A 21,961-nucleotide genomic window follows, 5' to 3' on the forward strand; every position below is an offset into this window, starting at 1 on the left:
GTTGAAAAGCTGTGGATTTCATGGAATTGCTGGCCCGTGATTGCATGGTTTGTTGTTTCATGTCAAATTTATTGCACGCCTTGGGGTAACCGTCGTACCCATAGAAACCAAATTACCAGTCAGCATGTGACCAGAAACTGTTTGCTGAAAAAGCGAAAAGAACAAGGAGCGTGTTTTTCTGCCATTCACAGGAAAAAATCTTCAAATTTGAGCTTTTTGGATGTCTCAGCGGTAGTTCATGTTAAGATCCCAGCTCCAACTCTGCCAGCCCGCTGTTCCACTGATTTGCCACACTTCTCTGTCATTGAAACAACCTTGCATACACAACGATACATTTGCATAAATCAGAAAACAGAAGAACAACAGGTTGCTAGGAGAAATCAGTTTATTTTTGAACTTGAAATACATTTTAGGATAATGTACAAAAAACACAAAGTAATTGACACAGATTAAAATTTCCTTTTCTTCTTCCTCTGGTGTTTTTTACCCTGTAAAATAACAAGAAAATACATTCCAAACGTCTCAAATATGAACATGTTGGCAGAGTTTGTATACTCCTTCAATTTGAAACCTACAGTTGTATAGCCTTGGTGATCAAAAGAAAGATGAAGTTTTGAAGTTGAAATTCAGCAAAAACTTTCTCATGTAAGGAAAATGCCTTAAATCTGACCTAGGTGTTTTACTTTAACCCTGGACTTTGATGCGTTTGGCGGTTACAACAAGAGCAATGAACAAAATAAGCTAGATCAGAGCTCCTGCATCATCACCACCTGGTGACAATAACAACGAAAGCCTGAGGATGATGTCCTTGGCACATGATCATAGTATGGATTTTTTTAAAATGAAAAACAAGTAAATGAGATCTTGAAAAATAAACTGAATCAAATGCATCGGGTGAATAATCATCCCATACACTGGTTGAATTATCCACGAGATGCGTCTTTGAAAATTGAATAGATTTATGATGACCATCATTTGACTTCAAGGTTAATGTTTTGAATGGCTGTGACGCACTTACCTTCTTCGGTTTCTTTTTCCTTTAGGAAAAAAAAGGAAATAAACAAGGTATTAGATATTGCCAGAACACATGTGCAGCTAGTGAAAATTTGAAATATCATCTCTTTCATCCTTTTGTAGCTAGTCAGTTCCAATCAGTTCTAGCATGTTCCATGATTGAGATGCTTCAGATTATTTAGGCTGCATACGTCCACAAAAGGAAAAAAGTTTATTATCCTCATGCATGTTGTTCTGGACTAGCTGCAACAGCATTTTCTTCAAGTTTGCTTAAATTTTTTTATTTTACAGTGAGCACAGCAGAAATAATGTTTTCCTGGGATCACGTGTATGCACTGTGTAACTCTGGACAGTGGATTTATCTTTGTCATCTTGCCAAGTGTTAGAATTAACCCTGGAAAGTAACATTACTGTTTTGTTGTTGACATTTCAGCAATAAGATATAGTCAGCTTGAAAAACATGAGAATGCATCACTTCTGTAAGATGCGTAGGATGAGAGATAAACTCCCAATCTCATTTGGTCTAATCTTTGTAAAATGATTGGGTGGGGCTAGGACGACACAAAGTTCAGTTTATAGTTCATTCATCTGGCAGATTAATGTTTTGAGGAAATCATGATCAATTCTACTCAATCTCTATTCAGTTCTGCTTCTCATAAACATTCATTTCTGAATCCGTCACAGATGTAACCTTCTTACTAGTCACATCGGCATCAAAAGCAAGACTAGGCCGCTATTGTTGTACTTTAACATCCTTGATAAAAGAAACTGCCGAGAGCAATATTTTCTAGAGGGTTTACAAACATGAAATATTCTACAGTCGAGGACAACATTGAATAGATATGTTTGTCATTATGCAGGGTTCCAGAGCCAGCTTATTGTCATCTCCGTTGGGATTAGTAAACCACAGCAACACTACCAGTCACCTTTCTAACTTACAAAACATGATAGTGATTGACGTTACAATTATGCTGACATAAATATTTATTCTTTTCTGTATGTCATATCATGATTCTGGACATTTTGAAACTTACTTGCACAATAATGTCCATCCCCCACTCCCTACCCACCCCCTCACTGCAGTTTCACATTCACAGAGTAAGTTCAAAAGACGAGCTTGGAATGATATGAAAGTTTTCATTGACGCCATGCTCAGCGTCATTGCTACCTTCAAAAAAATTTCAGGCATGTTTCAAACATCCACAAACAATCATTGAAGATTCCCAGTCATTGTACCCTACACTCTACCTACCAACTTTGAAATAATCGCATCATCATGCTGGTATTTCCACATTGAATTTTAATTACTCCAATGCCTGATTTGAACATCGATTTCCCTGTGCAATTTACAAATGCTAGAAATTTATTTTTTTTGGAAAATGAACCCACTCCTGTGTGTCTTATCTTCAGGGCTTGGTCCATACCTCAACTACAAACATAGAGGTAAAACTGAATACCAATAGAAGTTACCGACTGAGCTCATCTCTACAACTGATTTCAATCAGACCAGAATATCTTAAATATGGATGATAAAATTTTCATCCTAAGGCCAAATACAAAATATGTTTTTCCATTAACCTGACCAAACCTAGAAAAACATGGCAACCCAAGACATCTTTTTCGCGTTTTCAAAAGTTTTGAGTAAATTCCGTAAATTTTACTGTATTTTATGGATCTCAGCCAACAGAAAGAAAAATAAAAAAAATTCCTCTAAACTGACTACAGAGATTTTCAGAGGCATGTATCTAAAACACACATATTTTTTTTATTTGGCCCTAACAACACGGGAAATTAAAACCACAGAACAAATGTTTCAGGGTAGAAACTATTTTGAAGTTTAATGTCAATATACTGGGTATAGTGTGTTCTTACACTCACCTTTTTTTCAGACTTTCATCCAAGTCTGCATGTCCACCCTCTCTCGTTAGTGCACTGATCTCACTGAAATCAGTCAGTTTGTCAAGGTTCGTCGACACTGTGCTCTGTGTGGAAACAAAACATCAAACGTCATACAGGTCAGTGGTTTGAAACACAATCTGAACAGTCAGATGAGCAGAAATGTTTACTTTCACATGTAGACAACACCTACATGTAAATGGCATGTTTACTAGAAGTAGAACAGATAACTACTGAAAAGGAAAGATATATAATTTCCATTGATGGTTTGTCATCTATCGCTTTTATTCTAGATATTTTAGTTTGTTATTTCAGTTTATTAAACAAAGTACCTCTTTGTACATGAGAGACCAAATCATTTGCTTTCACCCTATCATGGCAAGTCAAACATGAGAGTACAATGCATCTCGGGGATAGATATTTGGACTCCAAGTTTTACAATTATTCTTTTTTTTGGTCTAACAGTTTTGTGGGCTCATTTTGAAGCTCATTTTTTGCTAACTTATTTTTGTGAAAGTCTAAAATAAATTCTTCCCAATAGAGTTGACACAGGGATGGCGGCCATTTTGAATTTCAAGTGTCGGCAAGTATCAGGTAATTAATGTCTCTAGTACCAAATTTTGCATGATGAACCCCCCCCCACCCCCACCCCCCGAGTCAAGAGCCTATCAAGAGAGAATGGTTTTAAATTCCCTAATGGATAGTTTGAGCAAAAGTTTAAGGATTTCAATTTCAAGGCGTGCACTACTGAAATAATCCAGAAATCTGGTCAGTCAAGTATTTTTATGTGGAATTTTTATGCAGGGCATACAAGGATGTTGAACTTCAAACCAAATATCACATGTACGTCAGAGTACAGCCTAAATGACGTTCCCTGTGCTATGTAAATGAGCACAATAGCATCATAAGAAGGAATGTTGTCCAGTAAAGTTTTCAAGTCAATAACCCTTTTTGACAGAATGACTGTAAAAAGTTTTTTGGAAATTTTATTGCCTACAAGTAACCACATGTCTAAATTAAAAATACTCTAGGTAAGAAACATAAACTGTAATATTTTCTCGAATAACAGAATTGTAAACAGCCTGTTTCCCTCGTGGGACTGGAAAATAACTATGAGTTATATTGTAATGAATGGTAGGATTTTGTGACTTTCATTATGCTTGAAATCCGTCCTGAGGTTTAATTCTTGTGAAATGACAGACTTCAAAGATTAGTTATTTGGTTGCTGCAGGAAATTTAAATACCATCTTTAGAGAAAAATGCAAAAATAAATTGAAAGAAACAAAAATTACCCAATTCCTGTATAGTCTTTAGGCGCTGATCATTCATTTTCGTCTATACAATAGGGAGAGTTATTTTGGGTTTGTTTTCAACTAGTCAATGACGCAACAGTCGGTATGACTTCCCCAGAGATTGTAAATGAAAGACTGCAGAAAAAAATTACAGTGCCACTGGAAAATTGTTACTGTACCTTGCGTTTTTTGCCGGTCGCAATGCGTATGAAATGATCCTCTTCAAATCTGGAACAGTGGAGGTAATATGACATTTAAAATTTGTCAAATACTTGGCACGAATTATCTACAGGGAAATCATTTTTTTTTACTGTGAAATTATCTGCACAAATAGATTTTACGACAGATTGGATAGCAACAACGTGACGGTGAAAACAACTTTGTCAACGTTACAAATATCACAGACATCATTTCACAGATATTACAATTATTTTGTAATGATAATTTTGGCCGTCATAGCTATTATTATTTTCTCACATCTTAATTTTCAAAATGTCAAATTTACGTTTCAATGTCAATAAGTCAGTAAATACCTTCTCAACAGCAATTGCGGATATTTCATGCTATCAACAAATCCAAAGTTGTAAAGCGTATAAATTTTTCTCGAGGGTCTATGGTAATAGTTACTCACGAAAAAATATCAATCATTTTTGCACAAAGGAATCATGGAAAAATAGCTGATTAATCTTCTATAATCTACCAAGTCAGAAATCTGCATTTTCTGTCAATTCAAAAACAAAGTGTGATTTCTATAGCTATCATTAGCTTTCATGCAAATTTTCTGTCAAGGGAATCGACTTTCTTGGGCAAGGGTAAAAAGCCAGGGTAAGAAAAATCTTTGTTTCGCGTTCACTGAAAATTCCAACAGGTCGGCATGTAAGCGGTGAAAATACACACACCAATTGAAGACAAAATCATATGCCGTTATTTGACAGTTCTCTCATACATCCTGCTTTAGTGCTTATTCTTAGAACTATATGCTTCAAGAAGATACAATTTTACTTCACCACGTGGTTCAATAGTTATAATATGATATCTCTATGTAGTTTGCTGCAATGTAAAAGGCATAATTTTTTTTTGCCAACAGAATATCATTATCAACAATGGAAAATCCTGCAAGGAAAGTTTTGTACTTTTTCCAGGAAAACTCTACGAAGTTGATGCAATACAAAGAATTTACCTATTTGGTCTAGGGAGAATAAAATGAGATGGACTTATCAAGATGCTCACATGATGTCACATGATATCACTTGACCAATCACGAAGCATCACTTTATTCATCTCAAACCAACAAAATGACACAAAGATAAAACAGCATCAGTGATTAATGAACTTACTCTTTCCGGTGCAATGCCTCTTTATCATCTCTAATTCTGTGTAAATTTCTTGGTTCCTACAAAGAAAGGAGGGCATAATTTTGATCTTTGGCCATAGGGTTTATGACACTGTGTTGTAAATTCTGAGTCGTTTCAGACATCAGTTTTATTGGTTGGAACCTTGAAACATGATGAAAATCACAGTTGACAAACATTTCTAGCCCCCCTCAAAGACCTGTAAAAGAGGCATGCAATGGTGCAAATGAAGGCACACACTCAAAATCTCGTATCTATCAAACACATGTTATATGAAATTATAGATATAATCAAATAAAATAATATCACATAATATCATATATAATATGTAATATAATATAATACAATACAATATAATAATAATATAATATAATACAATATAATATAATATCATATAATATGATATAATATAATATAATATAATATAATATAATATAATATAATATAATATAATATAATATAATATAATATAATTATGAAATTTCATATTTTGGAAGATATACATTTTTATGATCTGACGTCATCTGTCATGAAGCGGAAAGGATCGTTTGTTTCACAACCACATCACACATGATAAACATGATTTTACAACGTGGGAGATTATTTGAGAAACTATTTCATGAGATGCAAAACACAACAAAAACAGCATGTTTGTTGCTTTAGAAGATGTCTGTCATTTCTGTCTGGCATCTACAGGTCATATGGTAATTATTCCTTGATATCACCGCCAGCCTTTATCTACAAAAGAATGACAGGGTAGACTACCGGAATATCTATTTTTAGGGGGAAAATGGACAATGTACATCTACAGAAACGACCATATATTTGAACAGTCAAAGAGTTTTATACTATTGAATTCAATTTGAAAACGAGATAACTACTTTCCAATGCTATCAAATTGCAGATAGGGACGCTTTCAAAACCTGAAGATTTGCATGACAAAAGGACCATTATTGTGTCATTGTGACCTGCAGACAGTATCCGTCTTTGATAAAAAAATATTAATAATTGCCATCACTTCAAATGTCAGTCACCATTCATTGTCTGTACGGATAAACGTCAAAATTAAAGACTTGATGGATTTGCGTTTGGTGTAATTTGAGTGTGTGGTTTCCATGACAACCAACTGGCCAGTCTTTACACGCACTGAGGGTCACCAAAGATTACTTTGTGATTTGTTACCAGGATGGTTAACTCAAAGATGTACATTTAATATTTCACAGTACATCTGATGTTGTACTGAGTGTACTCTATAGCCCTATAGAAAATCCATGGCTTGCTTTGTTCTCTGAATGAGCCATTGACATGTATTATTAGAATAAAAATCTAACTGCCGGGAAAAGTTTCTTCCCATACAATCCTAAGGGACAAGGCTGTCAACCCTTCATGCTATTTTCATTTTTGTTTTACATGAGACTTAACTCATGTTAAACTGATCAAAGAACGGTAAGAAAAGACTTGCTAAATGACCTTCCTAACCTTTTTATAGGCCAAATAACAATAAATACTTGATGTGCTTTTTATGTCTTTTAGAAAACAAGCAGGTAGGTTGGATGTCTTCCTCTCTGAGTACATCTGTCCAATACATATGTGCTCTACTGTTGCACTTTTACATCCAGGACACTGTAGAGTATGGGGATTCTAAAACTGCCAACCTACCGTCACGTCAAAAGATTTAATTGATATTATTACAGCTTCATTAATCTGGAGTTGTCAACAATAACATTGTATAATATACAAATTCACCAGTTTTTGGTAAGGCTGCAACTTTGTATTTAACATACCTGAGACTGAGAAAGAGTGTAAAATCAACATTTTGCAGTTACTCAGAACATAACTTTAAAAATACCATCAATGACGCTGTAGCGCTGTGGCAAATAGTTGATGATGTAGCAGCATGAGGTGGGATATGGACCCAAAGAAACCAAAAGATGATTTAATATATCAATCAGAAAAATTCTCAGCTACAGTATAATCTGCCTAAAGATAGTTCAATGTGGAAAGAAGTTAAATAATTCAGAAACAAGAAATAACAATCCAGAAGTAGTAATGACCACTTCCCTGCTGACCTGAGTGCATGTGAAATACACAACCTGGCATCTGTGTTAATAAAATTAAATATATACCGAGTGAACATTTTAAGTCACTATCAACTGTTTTTAATGCAATTTCCAAAGGTCCTTTGAAAGTGATGAACAATTTTTATCTGGTCTTTGTGTTTGTAAAACCTCACGGCTGATAATTGTCATAGTATTGAAAAAAAATTAAAAATGATGAAATTACTGTATTAAATTTTTATCTGGTCTTTGTGTTAGTAAAACTTCACAGCCGATAATTGTCATAGTATTGAAAAAAAAATTACAAGTGATGAAATTACTGTTTTTAATTTTATCTGGTCTTTGTGTTTGTAAAACCTCACGGCCAATAATTGTCATAGTATTGAAAAAAATTAAATGTGATGAAATTACTGTTTTTAATAGGCATATTTGCCTTGAAATACATTACCCTGTAAAGAATATATGCTAAAAGTGTAATTTCTTTTAAAAAATAACTTAATCTGTGACCAAAGGACTTTTATTCTTTGAGTTTAACATATTAAAACATTGCAGTTTGTTTATTGTTGTGCCATGTAAAATTATAAAATGACTAAAAAATACAAATTTTGGCAGAATTGGTCTTTGTGGTGTAAAAATTATGGGTTGACATAAAAATTATTGTTAATCTGTTTGAAGTACTTTTGTACTCTAATTTAAAAAAGAGAAGTTCATGCAGAAAAGGTAACATATATTTTCAGCAATGTAGTGTTAATTTGACTTTACTTCAAAATATGCCTTTGCCACATACCAAATATAAATGCTTTTGCCAGATACCAAATATAGAACGAGAAATATAAAAATCAGCCATGTTCAGCAACATCCACACAAGACCATTGATTCTTTTTTTAATTTGATTTGATTTGCTTATCTTATCCCTGTATGACAGTACAATATGGAACTTGAACACAACTCTGTGAATAAGTATGCTGTAAATGGAATGGTATGGCTGCATCCACATGCAGCAATAGGAATGCCTGTGTCTTTTGCCCCTCATTTCCAACCTACCGCATCCCTGAAAAATAGTTTGGTCTCATATGTTATGTTATGTTAATAATTTCTGTATTTGTTAAAATGTTATGACTGACCAGTCTGTAAAACTGTTAAGTCTGAATATTTGTGCATTTTTCCTCGGTATTTGACATTTTCAGAATATCTTCTTATTCAATTTGTCATTTCCCAAACGTTTAAAATGCTTCTTTGTGCGGTCAAGATTTCCACAGGCAGTATAATCCTGGAGTAAATCCAACAAGCATTAAATGTGAAAGGTACTTCACATAGGAAGCTCTAGTGTTTGTTTGTTATTTTCAGTGTTTGTTAGTTATTTCCTCCACATAAATGTCTACAGGGGTGCGTTCGATTATCTTTCTCAAGGTGCCCTCAGGCGGCCCAGTTTCTGTTTGATCATCGTGTGACGTCATTGTCAGAGTACCTCAGGGTAGATTTAACCACCCCTGCTCGTTGAGTCAGGGAAGTGCTGGGGACTGGATAACAACCATGGCGGACGACAAGTAGACAACACTAGTGCTCACGGAGAAAACCACCCTATAACTTTCAAAACGGTTGACATGACATGGTGGAGTTGTTGAAAATAAACGGGCAAAAAAAATCGCTAATCTGTGGCGAAATCTTTGATTTCCAGGTGAATTGTTGTTCTCTGCCATTCTGTTCCCCAGTAACGTTCAATTTTCCCACTTTCTTGGGGAGCCCCATCATACCCATCGGCATGACGTCACTTAGGGCATAATCGAACATAATCGAACGCAGCTAAGGGAAACCCATGTGAGTTGTAAATATTAAACATGGCTGCCGTAGACGCCGATATTTGATTTTCTTGTCTTAAATTTTCACTCATTTTCGTTCATATGACTCTGAAACTCCAGAAAACGATTGGGAAGCAAAAGTTATCCTGAAATACGAAGTATTCGCTGATATTTTGCAAAATTAAATGAAAAAATGCTACGAAAATGCCAACAGGCTTACACAATGATCTTTTTCAGAGGCATATGATCCATCTGCAGATTATGCAACAGGCCGATATCATGTGAGGCCATTGAGGGGATATCCACACAACGCAGTACCAAACACACCTAGCGCACACAGAACGATGAAACACAAAGTGAGTACCCCTACGACCTCAGCTCAGTAGTCCGTAACAGGTCAAAGTCAACTAAGTAACCTTGGAGAAAGGGCTTAACACTGTGGCTAAGTACCTTTTGATTTTGTCAAAGCTCAAAATCGTTCTTCTACACCTCAACACGAACCATGAACAGCCCCCCCATTATATGATATGACCCATCACAATGCCATGATGTTGACGATTACTGATGGACAGAAGTTGCTGCCATACAGGTTTTCAACTCGAAAAGCTGAGAAGCTAAAAATTGCACAAATGATAAAATCACACTAACTTGATGAAACCTAGTTGTTTTCAGAGTTGATGTCACCAAGAACATGGTCATTGTCCATTTTGGATAGTTTGTGTCATTCAAAATCAGGTTTAATTTTCTACACTTTCCATAAACCTTTGGATTCAGAAAGGATCAGCATCTGAGTGGCATTGAATAAATAACTGACCAGGATAACATATTAAGTCCTCTCATACACAGGACTTTGTCATTTATTTCAAGTATTTTTTTCTCATATCACAACAGAATGGCAGCATGCATGTGACAGCTGTTAAAGGCGGAGCCTCCCTTTAAAAGGACGCAAAGCTATGGCGGCGTTCATTGTGTAAGTGGACACCAAACAGGCAACACGCAGGCACACGCTCCAGAAAATGCAACTTTTTAGTTTTCCCCGGCCGCAAAAACGCAGACAGACTGCCAAGCGGTCAGCGCGAAGTTGCTGCCGATCGAACTCTGTGGTTACATTCAAAGTCTAACTCGACTGGAAGACAATTTTTTAGGAAATTCAAGCGTTTGTGGTGGGGAATCAATGAACGTTGGCGATTTGAACTGACCGTCTATCAAAAGCTTGCATAAACTCTGTTTGCAGGATTAGCACAATGTCACAAAAGGTTGAGATCAGTTTGTGTAATCAGCGTTATAGAAATCAAACATTGTACTGGCCAAGCGTTTGACAGGGAGGAGAACTCCACTAATGCGAGAACCTGGGATTGAAAAGTGCGGCTTTAAGTCAGAATGATTCATGGGGAAGTATAATGTTGCGATTATTAAACTAAACCCACCTAAACGTGCAATTTATTTTGTAATATTACCTAATATTATCATAAAAAATATCTTTCACATTTTGCACAACAATGGCACACCGTATCTTACATGTGCAACATATAGACATTTTGATTGGATTTTTTCACATCAAGAATTGCTATTCAGATATGACAATATGGGTACTTTAATTGAAATTGCTTGTGCAAAAAGCATAATATGGATCTACCATTTGATTTCCAGGTACCAGCAAATACCATATGCTCACAAGACGGCAATATTGTCCAGATTTTTTTATTTTCGTATCTGGAGCTGTTACTCAGACGTATATTGCCAATTTCTTTTCAAAGTTTAAACAGAGACAACACATAGCCTTAAAATTTCACAACTGTCCAGATGTACATGCCCAGGGGATCCCAAAAAATGTGTACCGGTATCAACTCTGGGTGCACAATATCACCATGTTTTTATCACATACTCAGCCAACTCACACATGTATAAGAAGTCTTATTATCCCTGTTTGCTGTCAATAAACCCATTATAATAGGTTTCTACAAGATTTTGTTGATGTAAAGACATCCAACGCAGTGCCTTCAGCCATGACTTCTGTTGGAGACGGTGGACCATCTGTACATAAATGAATCTTTCAATCCATCATGGCACATACAGCACAAATATTTGACAACATCGTTCTGAAATAATAGTAAGAAACTCACCCTAATTTCCTCAGGCCCATCAAGGTACTCATCTAAAATTTAAAAAAAGCGATGGAAAATTTATACATATTAAAACCACATATAGAAAATACACTAAATAAGTTGACAGTTGCATGTCTCTCCATCAACACTTGCCATAACATTTCTGACTTTATCCAAATTTATTAACCTGCTACAGTGATAACTCATAATTCTTGAGCAGGTAAGACTGGGGTAACAGCAATAGTGAGATCTCCGTATTCTCAGTGAAATCAAAATGGACTATGTGTTCTGTATGAAGATGGACCCCTTGCCATGAAGTTTGAGTCTGGAAAATTATCTGGATCACTTTATGATTTTGAACTTGTCTGTCATACACTTACATGACAAGCTACAGTAATCACCCTGTACTGAAAAATGCTAATAATTTGTAATGCTCTTAAATAATACACATTAGGCAAGTACGTCTTGTCACAGGAAGAATGTTTTTAAAAAAGAAATATTTCTGCTCATTACAAATATAAAATCTAACAAGCAAAAAGCATTTTCATTGAGTACCTGAAGTCTGAATTAAACTTGACCTATGTACGCTGAATCACCTTACTCACTGCTGTATTTGACATAGTACAGTATGTTTTGATATTGTTCATTTGTGGCAGACTCAACATCTATCTATTGTAGATGCCCATACAGAGTTATCCCCGACTCTTGCAAAGTAAAACTTCAAAGGGCTGCATTTTCGCTCACATCAAACAAAGTACACTTGCAACAAACCTCATCCCACACGACAAGTGAAGTACTACTTACCTCGGAGCTCTCTCATAAATGAACTGTTGAGGGCTCTCTTTCTGGCTCTGTCAATTGTCTTCTGCTGCTTGTCACTGGCTGGGATATCATCATCTGTTGCGGGAACATGCAAAGTCAATGATGTGACTGTCATCTAATTCATATTATTGCAACATTACAACCTCATCCACACCCACTGAGTTGTCACACGGGTACACCAATATCCATTTCTTAAGGCACAGTTCAGCATATATTCCACAGAAGAAAACGCTGCATGCCGTAACTGATACAAGTTCATCTAAACTACAAAGAACAATGTTGATCAAACAAAAAATCAAAAATTGAAGAACAATATCAAAAGCATTCACTGACCATAGGGCATTGCAACTAATTTTGGTGGTACGTATTTCTTAGGCTTGTCTTTGGTATCTTCCTCTTCTTCGTCATCTTCTTTCTCATCTCCCAGCTTAAAAGAATTGAATGAAAATGATATTGTGAATATATAATAAAGAGATGCAGTTCAGCTACTGTATGCAGATCATGTCTGTTGGTCACTGTGACAGCTAATGTAATGACAATATTAGTCATGCCCCAATACTCTTTGTTATGAATGTGTGTGCTATTACATGCTGATGGAAAATGTTTCAAACAAAACACTATACAAGTCGTGTCTCTTCTGTAAATGCCATAAGGCAATGCTTGCTTGATTTTCGTTTTTGTCTGGTGCTTTTCAGATGTTATACATGACGTGTGCCATTCTTATGAATATTTACATAAAATGAGACTGTCCAGTGAGGTACAGTGGCTGATGATGTCTCACGACACAAAGCATCCCCTTTGAATTCTACACTGGCGCTTGGCTGTAAAGCTACTGTTGCAAAACACAATACCTCTGTAGATAGCATCGATTGTCACTGTAGCTGTAATACCAACCTTACTGACGAGAAGATCTGGATTAGGTTGAAATCTCAGTGGATCATTCTCCATCACATGACCTGTGGCAGCTGTCTTGATTAGCTTATCAATCTGATACTGTAGTTTGTGATCTATTGGTCTCATTTTCTCCAGCACTGTTCTGATCTCTACCAGCCTATCAATGGAGGCATCTCCTTTAATCGACCTTCCCTCTGTCTTCCTCAAAATTGTGTAGGTCAAGTTCATCAAATAACTGAAAGACAGTATGGAAGTCCCATCATGATGAGCAGTAATTGACTAACTTTTCTGAGCTGAATCCATCCTTAAATTTCAGACTTTTCATAACTTGCAACATGAAAATAGAAAGTTCAGTTTTGCCCCAGAGAGTCAACAAAGAGAAGATCATTTTAAATTTCAAGAGTTGGTAAATATTGGGTAATTTGTTTCTCTGGTAACCCTGATTTTTATTCTTGAATTTGAAAGAGAATGGTTGTTAGTTTTGTTGAGGAAAGTTTTTAACAAAAAGCTTTTCCTTCGATTTTGAGGTGCATACTACCTTAAGGGTGATTGAGTCACTTGCTACGTCATCATAGCTGCAAACAATAGAACGCACACTCTACGACGCGTGCGTCCACTGTACGGGACCGTGCTCACGTGCTCACCGTGTTCATAAGGCGTGGTCATTACATTTAAATTTGAAACAGCCTTAACTGTTGTTTTGGAAGGCCTGAGAAGTGATTATTTATTATCTTATGCACATTTTCAGCGGAAAAATAGCTAAAACTTTCATTTATTATTCAATGTGGTTCACATGTAAATAAAACAAGTGCAGCATTTCAAGAAAGGAACTGAAAGTAAATATATCGGGTTGGGCAACGCTTATGGGAGATTCATTATTTCTGTCATTCGAATGGGATAAAGTGGGTGCATTTGAAATCCTTCTAGCTGCCAAATTAATCTGATGACATTGATTTTTTGGTTGTAATCTCATCCTCACATATAAGTCTTACTGTTAGAGAAAAATTACGAAAATTGTTGGTAAAAAATTTAATGGCTCAATCACCCTTAAATAAAGAAAGAGAAGAACTTAATCTTCTGTGAATGGTCTTGCCAGTAATTTACAAATTACAGAGGCATCTTTGGACGTATCATAGCAGTGTTCTCCCCAGGATTTTTTCACAAGAGGGCGAAGACGTGGTGCGAAGCACCACAAGCGATCGCGTAAGCGGTTGCGGGGGGAGGTCAGGAGGGGGGTGCCCCCCCTCCTGCCGTTGGAGCTTTTGAAAAACAGAGATTAAAATGGTGTTATTTGGTGGCACTTGGGGAGTATTTTTTTCAGATTTTTTTCGTATAAAAAACTCACAGGAAAAGAAATCTGAGACGTTGTTCCACAACTTTTATTCCAGTTCAGTGAGTTCAATGATTTCAATGATTACATTTTTTGAAAACGAAAACATAAAATAAGCTTAGCGACAGACATACATTTATTCATCGATGTCAAAATTATAGCACTCAGTTGTTCTCATTCTCCGGCGGAGCCTAAAAATAGGTCGTTTTGCTTTGGGAAGGAATACACGAGCGAAATTCTAACCTCCTATAAAAACTTCAGTGTACTCTGCTGTCCTTGGTTCGGCTCAAGCTCCTTGGCATGTTTACTCAGCTATAAAGTCGGTTACCTAATGCACGGTCCCTATGGAGGGACCGTGGCTAACGATACGTTACGGCCTGAGCCATGCAACATGGCTGCCATCGATGAGTTGCACATGGGCTTATGATCTCGGATGACATCACAAACTCGCGAGATTTGCAAGATCGATGAGAATTACGTTTGCAGCCTGCAGGATTGACGAGCACGCTTGCATTTTGCTTGTAAATCACTGTCAACTTTTTTCCCCGTACATTTTATTGTTTTATTTTCAAAAAATAAATCTTTTTCATTTCTGGCAAGGGGGCGCTCGGAATTTACAAGAGGGCGCCACGCCCCTGTTACCTTATTCAGGGAGAACACTGCATAGGAAAATAGTAGTCATAGGGTAAGATTTACCAACACTAACACCAAGAGATTTTAGTACACCCCATTGCTTTCAATGAGGTGGGTTATTCTATTCACAAGGAACTTGGGCAAGCTCAGCAATTTTCCTGATCTAAAAAATATTAGGTCCAATCCTCATGACACAAATAGCCTTAGGATTAGCAAATATCATTAGCATACAATAATTTTCACTTCAAGTACTGGCTGCATGAAATTAAAGTATTCTTATCGTGTGTAAGAATTAAGACATTTTTAGTAAACGATATCACTCACCTTAGTAAAAGATGGTATTTGACTTCTAAGAATCCTAGACCTTTCTGTGTAGAAATGTTTTGGTCTTTTACTCTTTGTAGAAGATTCTTGACATGGTCTGTGACATCTTTGACCTTAACAAAAGGAGGAAAAAATAGGAGAACAATGATGATAATTACATTATTGAAAATTTGTAGCTTTGATGAAAAGTGGTGTCACACAAACAAATTCCTCAGTATGCTCTTTGTCTCTCTATGTCCATTCTATGCAATTGCACAGATATATTAATTTCTGGTATCGCTCACTTCACACACCATGGTTGAGGTATGGTGTGATTCAACAAAATAGCTCACTAATGGATGAAATGATAAAATCTTCCGACCAAAGTGTTTGTGGAGTGGCAGTTTTTGGACTGACACCTTCAAGAAATCTACTTTTCACTTGAGATACAATCATTTGTTAGTACCTGCAGGTATCTAATAAACAGCTGTGACAAGTACCGGTAGCATTGGTCGCTATTTCAGGTTTGTTACTAAATATAGCTGCACGTGCATGACTTTGGACAATGCTGCCTGAAATTCGGACAAATTTTATTGTTGCACGTCCCGCTGATGTTGCGGCTTGTAGTCTGAGCCATAAATTCATATGAATACTGGTAAGTGTGACTTTTGGTAGCGATTATAACACTAGCAGGTTTTGTTTTCAGTTTATGCTGAAAAATGCGGACAAATATTTATGCATATTAATGAGAAAAAGTTATGTCATTTACGATCAGCACTATTAAAGAACATTCTTTGCTGTCTACTGCTCCTGAATGAAAGTAAATCAAATATCCTGTAGTGTAAAGTCTGACCTATCTTAATGATGACTCTTACAGAGTGGTCACCTCTTTATAGTGGCAGCCCCATAACATTCTTCTTGTTAGATACCCTCTATAGAACAGTTATCTCTCTTACATGGTCCATGGCTACATGCTATAACTCTGATTTGGTACAAAACATGTGTACAGTGGTCAGCATATTCTCTGACTCTGAATGACTTCTGTCAAATATGGTATATGCTTTGATTGAAACATGGCCACTCCATAAGACCGTGATTGAAAGCAAGAAATCAGTCTATTTTGCTCATTTCAATTTAACACTCAGCACAAAACCAACTACCGGTAGTACACCAAAGTGATACCAAATCCACCCTCTATGGACAAGCCATTCCTATCCAGGTCCATGTCAAAAGATTTGGTGATATTGACCTTAAGACGTCTTTTTAATAAAATAGTTGTCTACAAATCACCATGATTCTAAGGGAAAAAGTCAATATAAAGATGAAAAGTACCATTATGGTATATTACCATACCTGTTGTTGAATCTGTTCTAACAAAGACACGGCCCTTGGTATATCTTCCATTACTATCTGATGGGATGAAATCAGACAAACAATGAGACGTACTTGAAATATTGGTAGTGAAACATTTCTTTTTATGGTACGTCATGCATCAAGGTCTCAACTACTACCTCCATGGTACATGTGATGACATGGCTGAAGGCTGAGTCTCAGTCTATTAAGAGGCAGTCTAGCATATTAGCAGGTTTCTGGGCCCAAAACAAAACAACAACAACAACGACAGCAACAACAACAACAACAACAACAGAACAAAAAAATCGACAAGACTGAAGATTTAGTGGACACAAAGAAATTTTGTTTGAATTAATAGTAAAATATGAAGTTCACTCACACCATCAGCATCACTTATAGCTGGAGCACTGTAGCTCGAGATTTTGCCTGGTACTAGCTGCAAAATTGTAGCGCTACGGTGAGGCGGTCGGTGATTTTTGGTTTTTGCGACTTCGCTCACCAGTAGCGCTACAAGGCCGATGGCCCTGGGGAGTATCATATAAGCGCGTCGTACTCGACCAGGCGTTTGATGTGGAATGCAACATATTTACTGCATTTGGTCGTACCGATTTATCACTACTGAAGACTAAACAGTATACTGCACTAACTTTGTCATTTATGGGGTTTGGAATTTGTTCAAACACGACGATCGCGTTCCGAAACATTTCTGGGAGCCGTCATTACCAACATCCGGTAATGGCGGCTCCCACAGACACCGACGCCCCACGCTCAATGTTTTCAGAACGCGACCGTCGTGTTTGAACAAATTCCAAACCCCATAAATGACAAAGTTAGTGCAGTATACTGTTTAGTCTTCAGTAGTGATAAATCGGTACGACCAAATGCAGTAAATATGTTGCATTCACATCAAAACGCCTGGTCGAGTACGACGCGCTTATATGATACTCCCCAGGGCCATCGGCCTTGTAGCGCTACTGGTGAGCGAAGTCGCAAAAAACAAAAATCACCGACCGCCTCACCGTAGCGCTACAATTTTGCAGCTAGCCTGGGTACATGTATGTGGGTCGGACAGCAAAATCCAGAACCACATACTCGGGCAAAACCTAGAGCTACACTACTGCAGTTACTCGGAGCCCTTAGAATCCCTTTCAGTTCGCAACCAAAGGCGTGTCCACTAATCTTCAGTCATCACAAAAAAGGAAAACAAAAACAAAACTGTTCATCCCAGCAATGTTACAAGCGCCTGTTATGCTACCTGGTTGAATAGCGAGGGCGTCACGCGAGCACGTATAACAATGTGTGTTGATCCGATGATCGAGCACCTATAACTTGGTTAGCTCTGCATGGCAGGGCTGTGTGTTACCGGCGTTATAGCTGCAATAATTGTAGCCCTTGGTTGGTGGCGATTGGGCTTCTGTCGTGCGGCTCGCGCCTTGCCCCAACCAGGGCTACAATTTCTCCCTATACCTGCTAGTGTAAAAGCTGCAGTGCGGATCTGCACTGCATGGTCAAGGCACACACGGGGCCGCATTATTAGAGAATCTCGCCTTACCGTGTGCAAATTTCACTATAATCCTGCTCCCGGATAATGTTAGAGCCCTTGTAACTCCTATCGATGGTCAACTTTACTCCTTGCAGCTGAAAAATGACAGTTTAATGACTCAGGCGCGAAGTCAATTCGAACTGGACCGCGCGTCGTTGAACTCTGTACCCAGCCGACTTGTACCATTACATTTTAGGGGTGGCCGACAGGTGTGAGGCACTAATGAAAACGGTGGCACTAGCAGTACAGTAGCGCGCTAGTGGCAGTATAGTTATTGTTATTTTACGCTATCTTTTTGGAGGATTGAAAAAGGTCATAGGACTGTTTGCTCCTTTTCAATTACTGCTAGAATACCACTATCGCTGAAAGCAAAGAGAGACCAGTGACCATTGAAGAACTTGCCATCTTTATTTCCTGAGAAGTGAAGAGATATTCACGCAATGCAAAGTCTGTCGTCTCGTCTTTGCCATTTTATACAGATGCTCTGACAACAAGAGGACACCGCAATATAATTATAAAATATCCAATCGATATTTACGGCTACTATACTATACGATATAGATCTCTAAGGCTATAAAATCTTCAATATATATCGGATATTTACCCGCCTAATTAACAAACTCTAGTATCATCTAGTAGCGAAGTTCGAGCCAGACTAGCGCTTGGCCAGAGCTGTAAAGTGGTGAAATGTCTGACAAATATTCGCGACTCTTTTTAATCTTGAAGCTTATAGTGGTACATTTTCCGACTGTTTCAAATGTGCTGAAATAGTTCCGATGTTAACAACTATAGGCCTATCTCCCTTCTACCAGTTCAATCTAAAATACTAGAAAAACATGTTTATATTAGTTTTTACAGTTTTATGCATTTAATCTTTTTGTCACAACTCACAATCATCAGACAACATCACTCTTGTCACATTGCTTTAGTCAAGTTAACTGACCAGGGTCTATACTTTTACAGAATATAGATGAAGATAATTGTTTTTAGATATACTTAAAGATTTTTTTCATCGTTGATCATAACATTTTGCTGAGTGAACTTTCTGTGTACATGTTTTCTGATTTGTCACTGAAGTGGTTTCGATCAGACCTTGCAGGAAGAAGTCAATGTTAGCTATTTAGGTGTACACGCTCATGTTTTGTCGATTGGTGCGGTGTATCTCAGGAGTCCATTTTTGGTCCACTTCTGTTTTTGATCATGTTATGTGTGTCATTTTCCCCCACACTCATCATGACATGAGTTTAATAAGTCCGGAACATTCTCAACTTTGTGTAAAATGGGAAGCTTTAAATAGATACTACTACTGTACTGTGACTACTACTATGCTTCAAATTTTATCCGATTTATTCAAAAACTGCTGAGGTCAATATCAAAGCATGTATGTAAAACATGCTGATTCAAGGAATTTGTTACAAAAAGAAAGATGTATCCATGAAAAAGCACAGATGTGAAAATGCTGTAAAGAAATCCTCATACAACCCGGCCTACTTCATCATTAAGATGTATGTTGACAGACAAGAAAATGCCGAAATTTTAAATTGATAAACACTGCATTATTGAAGTAGTCATGAGCAAACGGATGGAGGAAGTCCATCTGATTAAAATCAGGTGTAGAGTACGGCGACGTCTTCTTATGCGTACGCGGTATTCTCTCCGAGTCGCTGTCGCCTCTCACTACGCGACAGCGAGAGAATACCGCGTACGCATAAGAAGACGTCGCCGTACTCTACATCTGATTTTAATCAGATTGGAGGAAGTCGCTCCTATATTAGGCTATTTCCATACTGAGTTCATCATGCACACTGTAAAGTTCACTATGATTCGAAGCGAGACTACATAAATGTCCTGTGAGAAAATTAATCTGGAATGTAATCCGCGTTTGTGTAATGAGTTAAGAAATGCTACGACCATACAAAAACAGTAAAATACCTACGTGTTGTATACAAATAGCAAAGTATTTGGCAAAGCTGCACTATAAGTAACTATAGAAATATCGGCGATTTCACAGACCCGGCGTGCCGTGGCACAAGGCTAGTCATTGTAGTATCGTCTAGAGTCCGGAAATTGCCGATAAATATTCTGTAAGTATAGGCGATTTCACAGACGCAGAGTGCTGAGTCCAGTGTCGATCGGCGATTTCACAGTAATCCCGAAATCGTCGAAGTCACGCCGTCATGGACAAGAATGCCGTTTTGGCATCCCACTTCACACATTGTGACCTTTTTAGTCGAACAGATTTTGCTTGGAACCACTCTTTCCACATTGAACAACAGCGGCATCTTGTAAATGTAGTTGTACCATGGAGGTGGATGGTTGAACTTAGTTGTGAAAGTTGAACTAGTTATGGAGTTTAACTTAGGCACACGCCTCTGAACAATATGCATGGACACAAAGTTCTAACTGCTTCAAATGACCCTTTCCCGTGTAGGATTTATTGAACTAGTACGTAACATATTTGAGAAAGTTGGGAAGATGAACTAATTAAAATGCGTAGTTGAACTTCGGCAAAAGTATCTCTCTTTATTCACCAAGAGTTATATATTGTCATGAAAATTACCCACCCCTTTCAATCCCATAAACTAGTCCTACGAGTATGGCAAGAGTGTCCGGCTTTGGCTCCGGAGGCAGTGAAGGGCTACCCATAAGCATGCTCATTCAGCTCCCTCACACCTGTCGGCCACCCCTAAAATGTAATGGTACAAGTCGGCTGGGTACAGAGTTCAACGACGGCGGTCCAGTTCGAATTGACTTCGCGCCTGAGTCATTAAACTGTCATTTTTCAGCTGCAAGGAGTAAAGTTGACCATCGATAGGAGTTACAAGGGCTCTAACATTATCCGGGAGCAGGATTATAGTGAAATTTGCACACGGTAAGGCGAGATTCTCTAATAATGCGGCCCCGTGTGTGCCTTGACCATGCAGTGCAGATCCGCACTGCAGCTTTTACACTAGCAGGTATAGGGAGAAATTGTAGCCCTGGTTGGGGCAAGGCGCGAGCCGCACGACAGAAGCCCAATCCCCACCAACCAGGGCTACAATTATTGCAGCTATAACGCAGGTAACACACAGCCCTGCCAAACAGAGCTATAACTTGGTATTTAACTTGGGTTGTCCTCGGCAAGCACACCGGGTACTCAGCAAGTTACCGCTCTTCTATCATTCAAAACACTTGAAATGCTAATCTTTACCAAAACGTTTCTTTGGACCCTTTCGATTGTAATTGCTGAGGACACGTATTAACGCAATATGGGCGATTCCTTTATCTCATAAGGTCTACTTACAGAATTGCTCGCTTCACGTTCAATGTGGGCCGCCATGTTGTCTATCCCAGCAGTCTGTTCGATAGAGTCAGGATATTTTATTTCAACGAGTGGAGCTCGGGAGAGTGCTTTGCCAGAATACAGATGTCGATATGTCCTAAATCGGGCAATGATCTTGATTAAAGAAGGAAACTACTGTAATGAGCGCATCTAGTGATCATCCACACTAAATGTTATCAACGGCATGATGTTGATAATTATGAGTGCTAATGTTGATATCTGAGGCCACCCCTTTATTAAGTATTG

General features: G+C 37.7%; 1 protein-coding gene across 2 annotated transcripts; it reads right to left on the bottom strand.

Moving 5' to 3' along the window:
- Nucleotides 1-367: 367 nt before the first annotated feature.
- LOC139117226 (neuroguidin-like) lies at nt 368-21,872 on the bottom strand. 2 transcript variants are annotated; one of them, XM_070680167.1, is made up of 12 exons: nt 21,677-21,872; nt 16,851-16,907; nt 15,519-15,631; nt 13,232-13,466; nt 12,671-12,764; nt 12,320-12,412; nt 11,534-11,565; nt 5,540-5,595; nt 4,382-4,430; nt 2,893-2,996; nt 1,019-1,037; nt 368-488 (listed from the first exon to the last, which is right to left on the bottom strand). In XM_070680167.1, exons 1-12 carry the CDS (start codon nt 21,710-21,712, stop codon nt 450-452), a joined length of 927 nt encoding a protein of 308 aa, XP_070536268.1. In that variant the 5' UTR covers nt 21,713-21,872; the 3' UTR covers nt 368-449. The 2 variants fall into 2 exon arrangements, with proteins under 2 accessions (XP_070536268.1, XP_070536270.1); XM_070680169.1 differs by lacking the exon at nt 21,677-21,872 and adding an exon at nt 18,106-18,152.
- Nucleotides 21,873-21,961: the final 89 nt, after the last annotated feature.

This window comes from Ptychodera flava, chromosome 18, assembly GCF_041260155.1.
Source record: "Ptychodera flava strain L36383 chromosome 18, AS_Pfla_20210202, whole genome shotgun sequence".
Lineage (NCBI taxonomy): Eukaryota > Metazoa > Hemichordata > Enteropneusta > Ptychoderidae > Ptychodera > Ptychodera flava.

Coding starts and splice junctions, on each gene's coding strand:
- LOC139117226 (XM_070680167.1), bottom strand. CDS start 21,712: ATGGCGGCCCACATTGAACGTGAAGCGAGCAATTCT. Junction 16,908..21,676: donor AACGTGAAGCGAGCAATTCT/GTAAGTAGACCT, acceptor TCATCCCATCAG/ATAGTAATGGAAGATATACC. Junction 5,596..11,533: donor ATGGGCCTGAGGAAATTAGG/GTGAGTTTCTTA, acceptor CTTTCTTTGTAG/GAACCAAGAAATTTACACAG.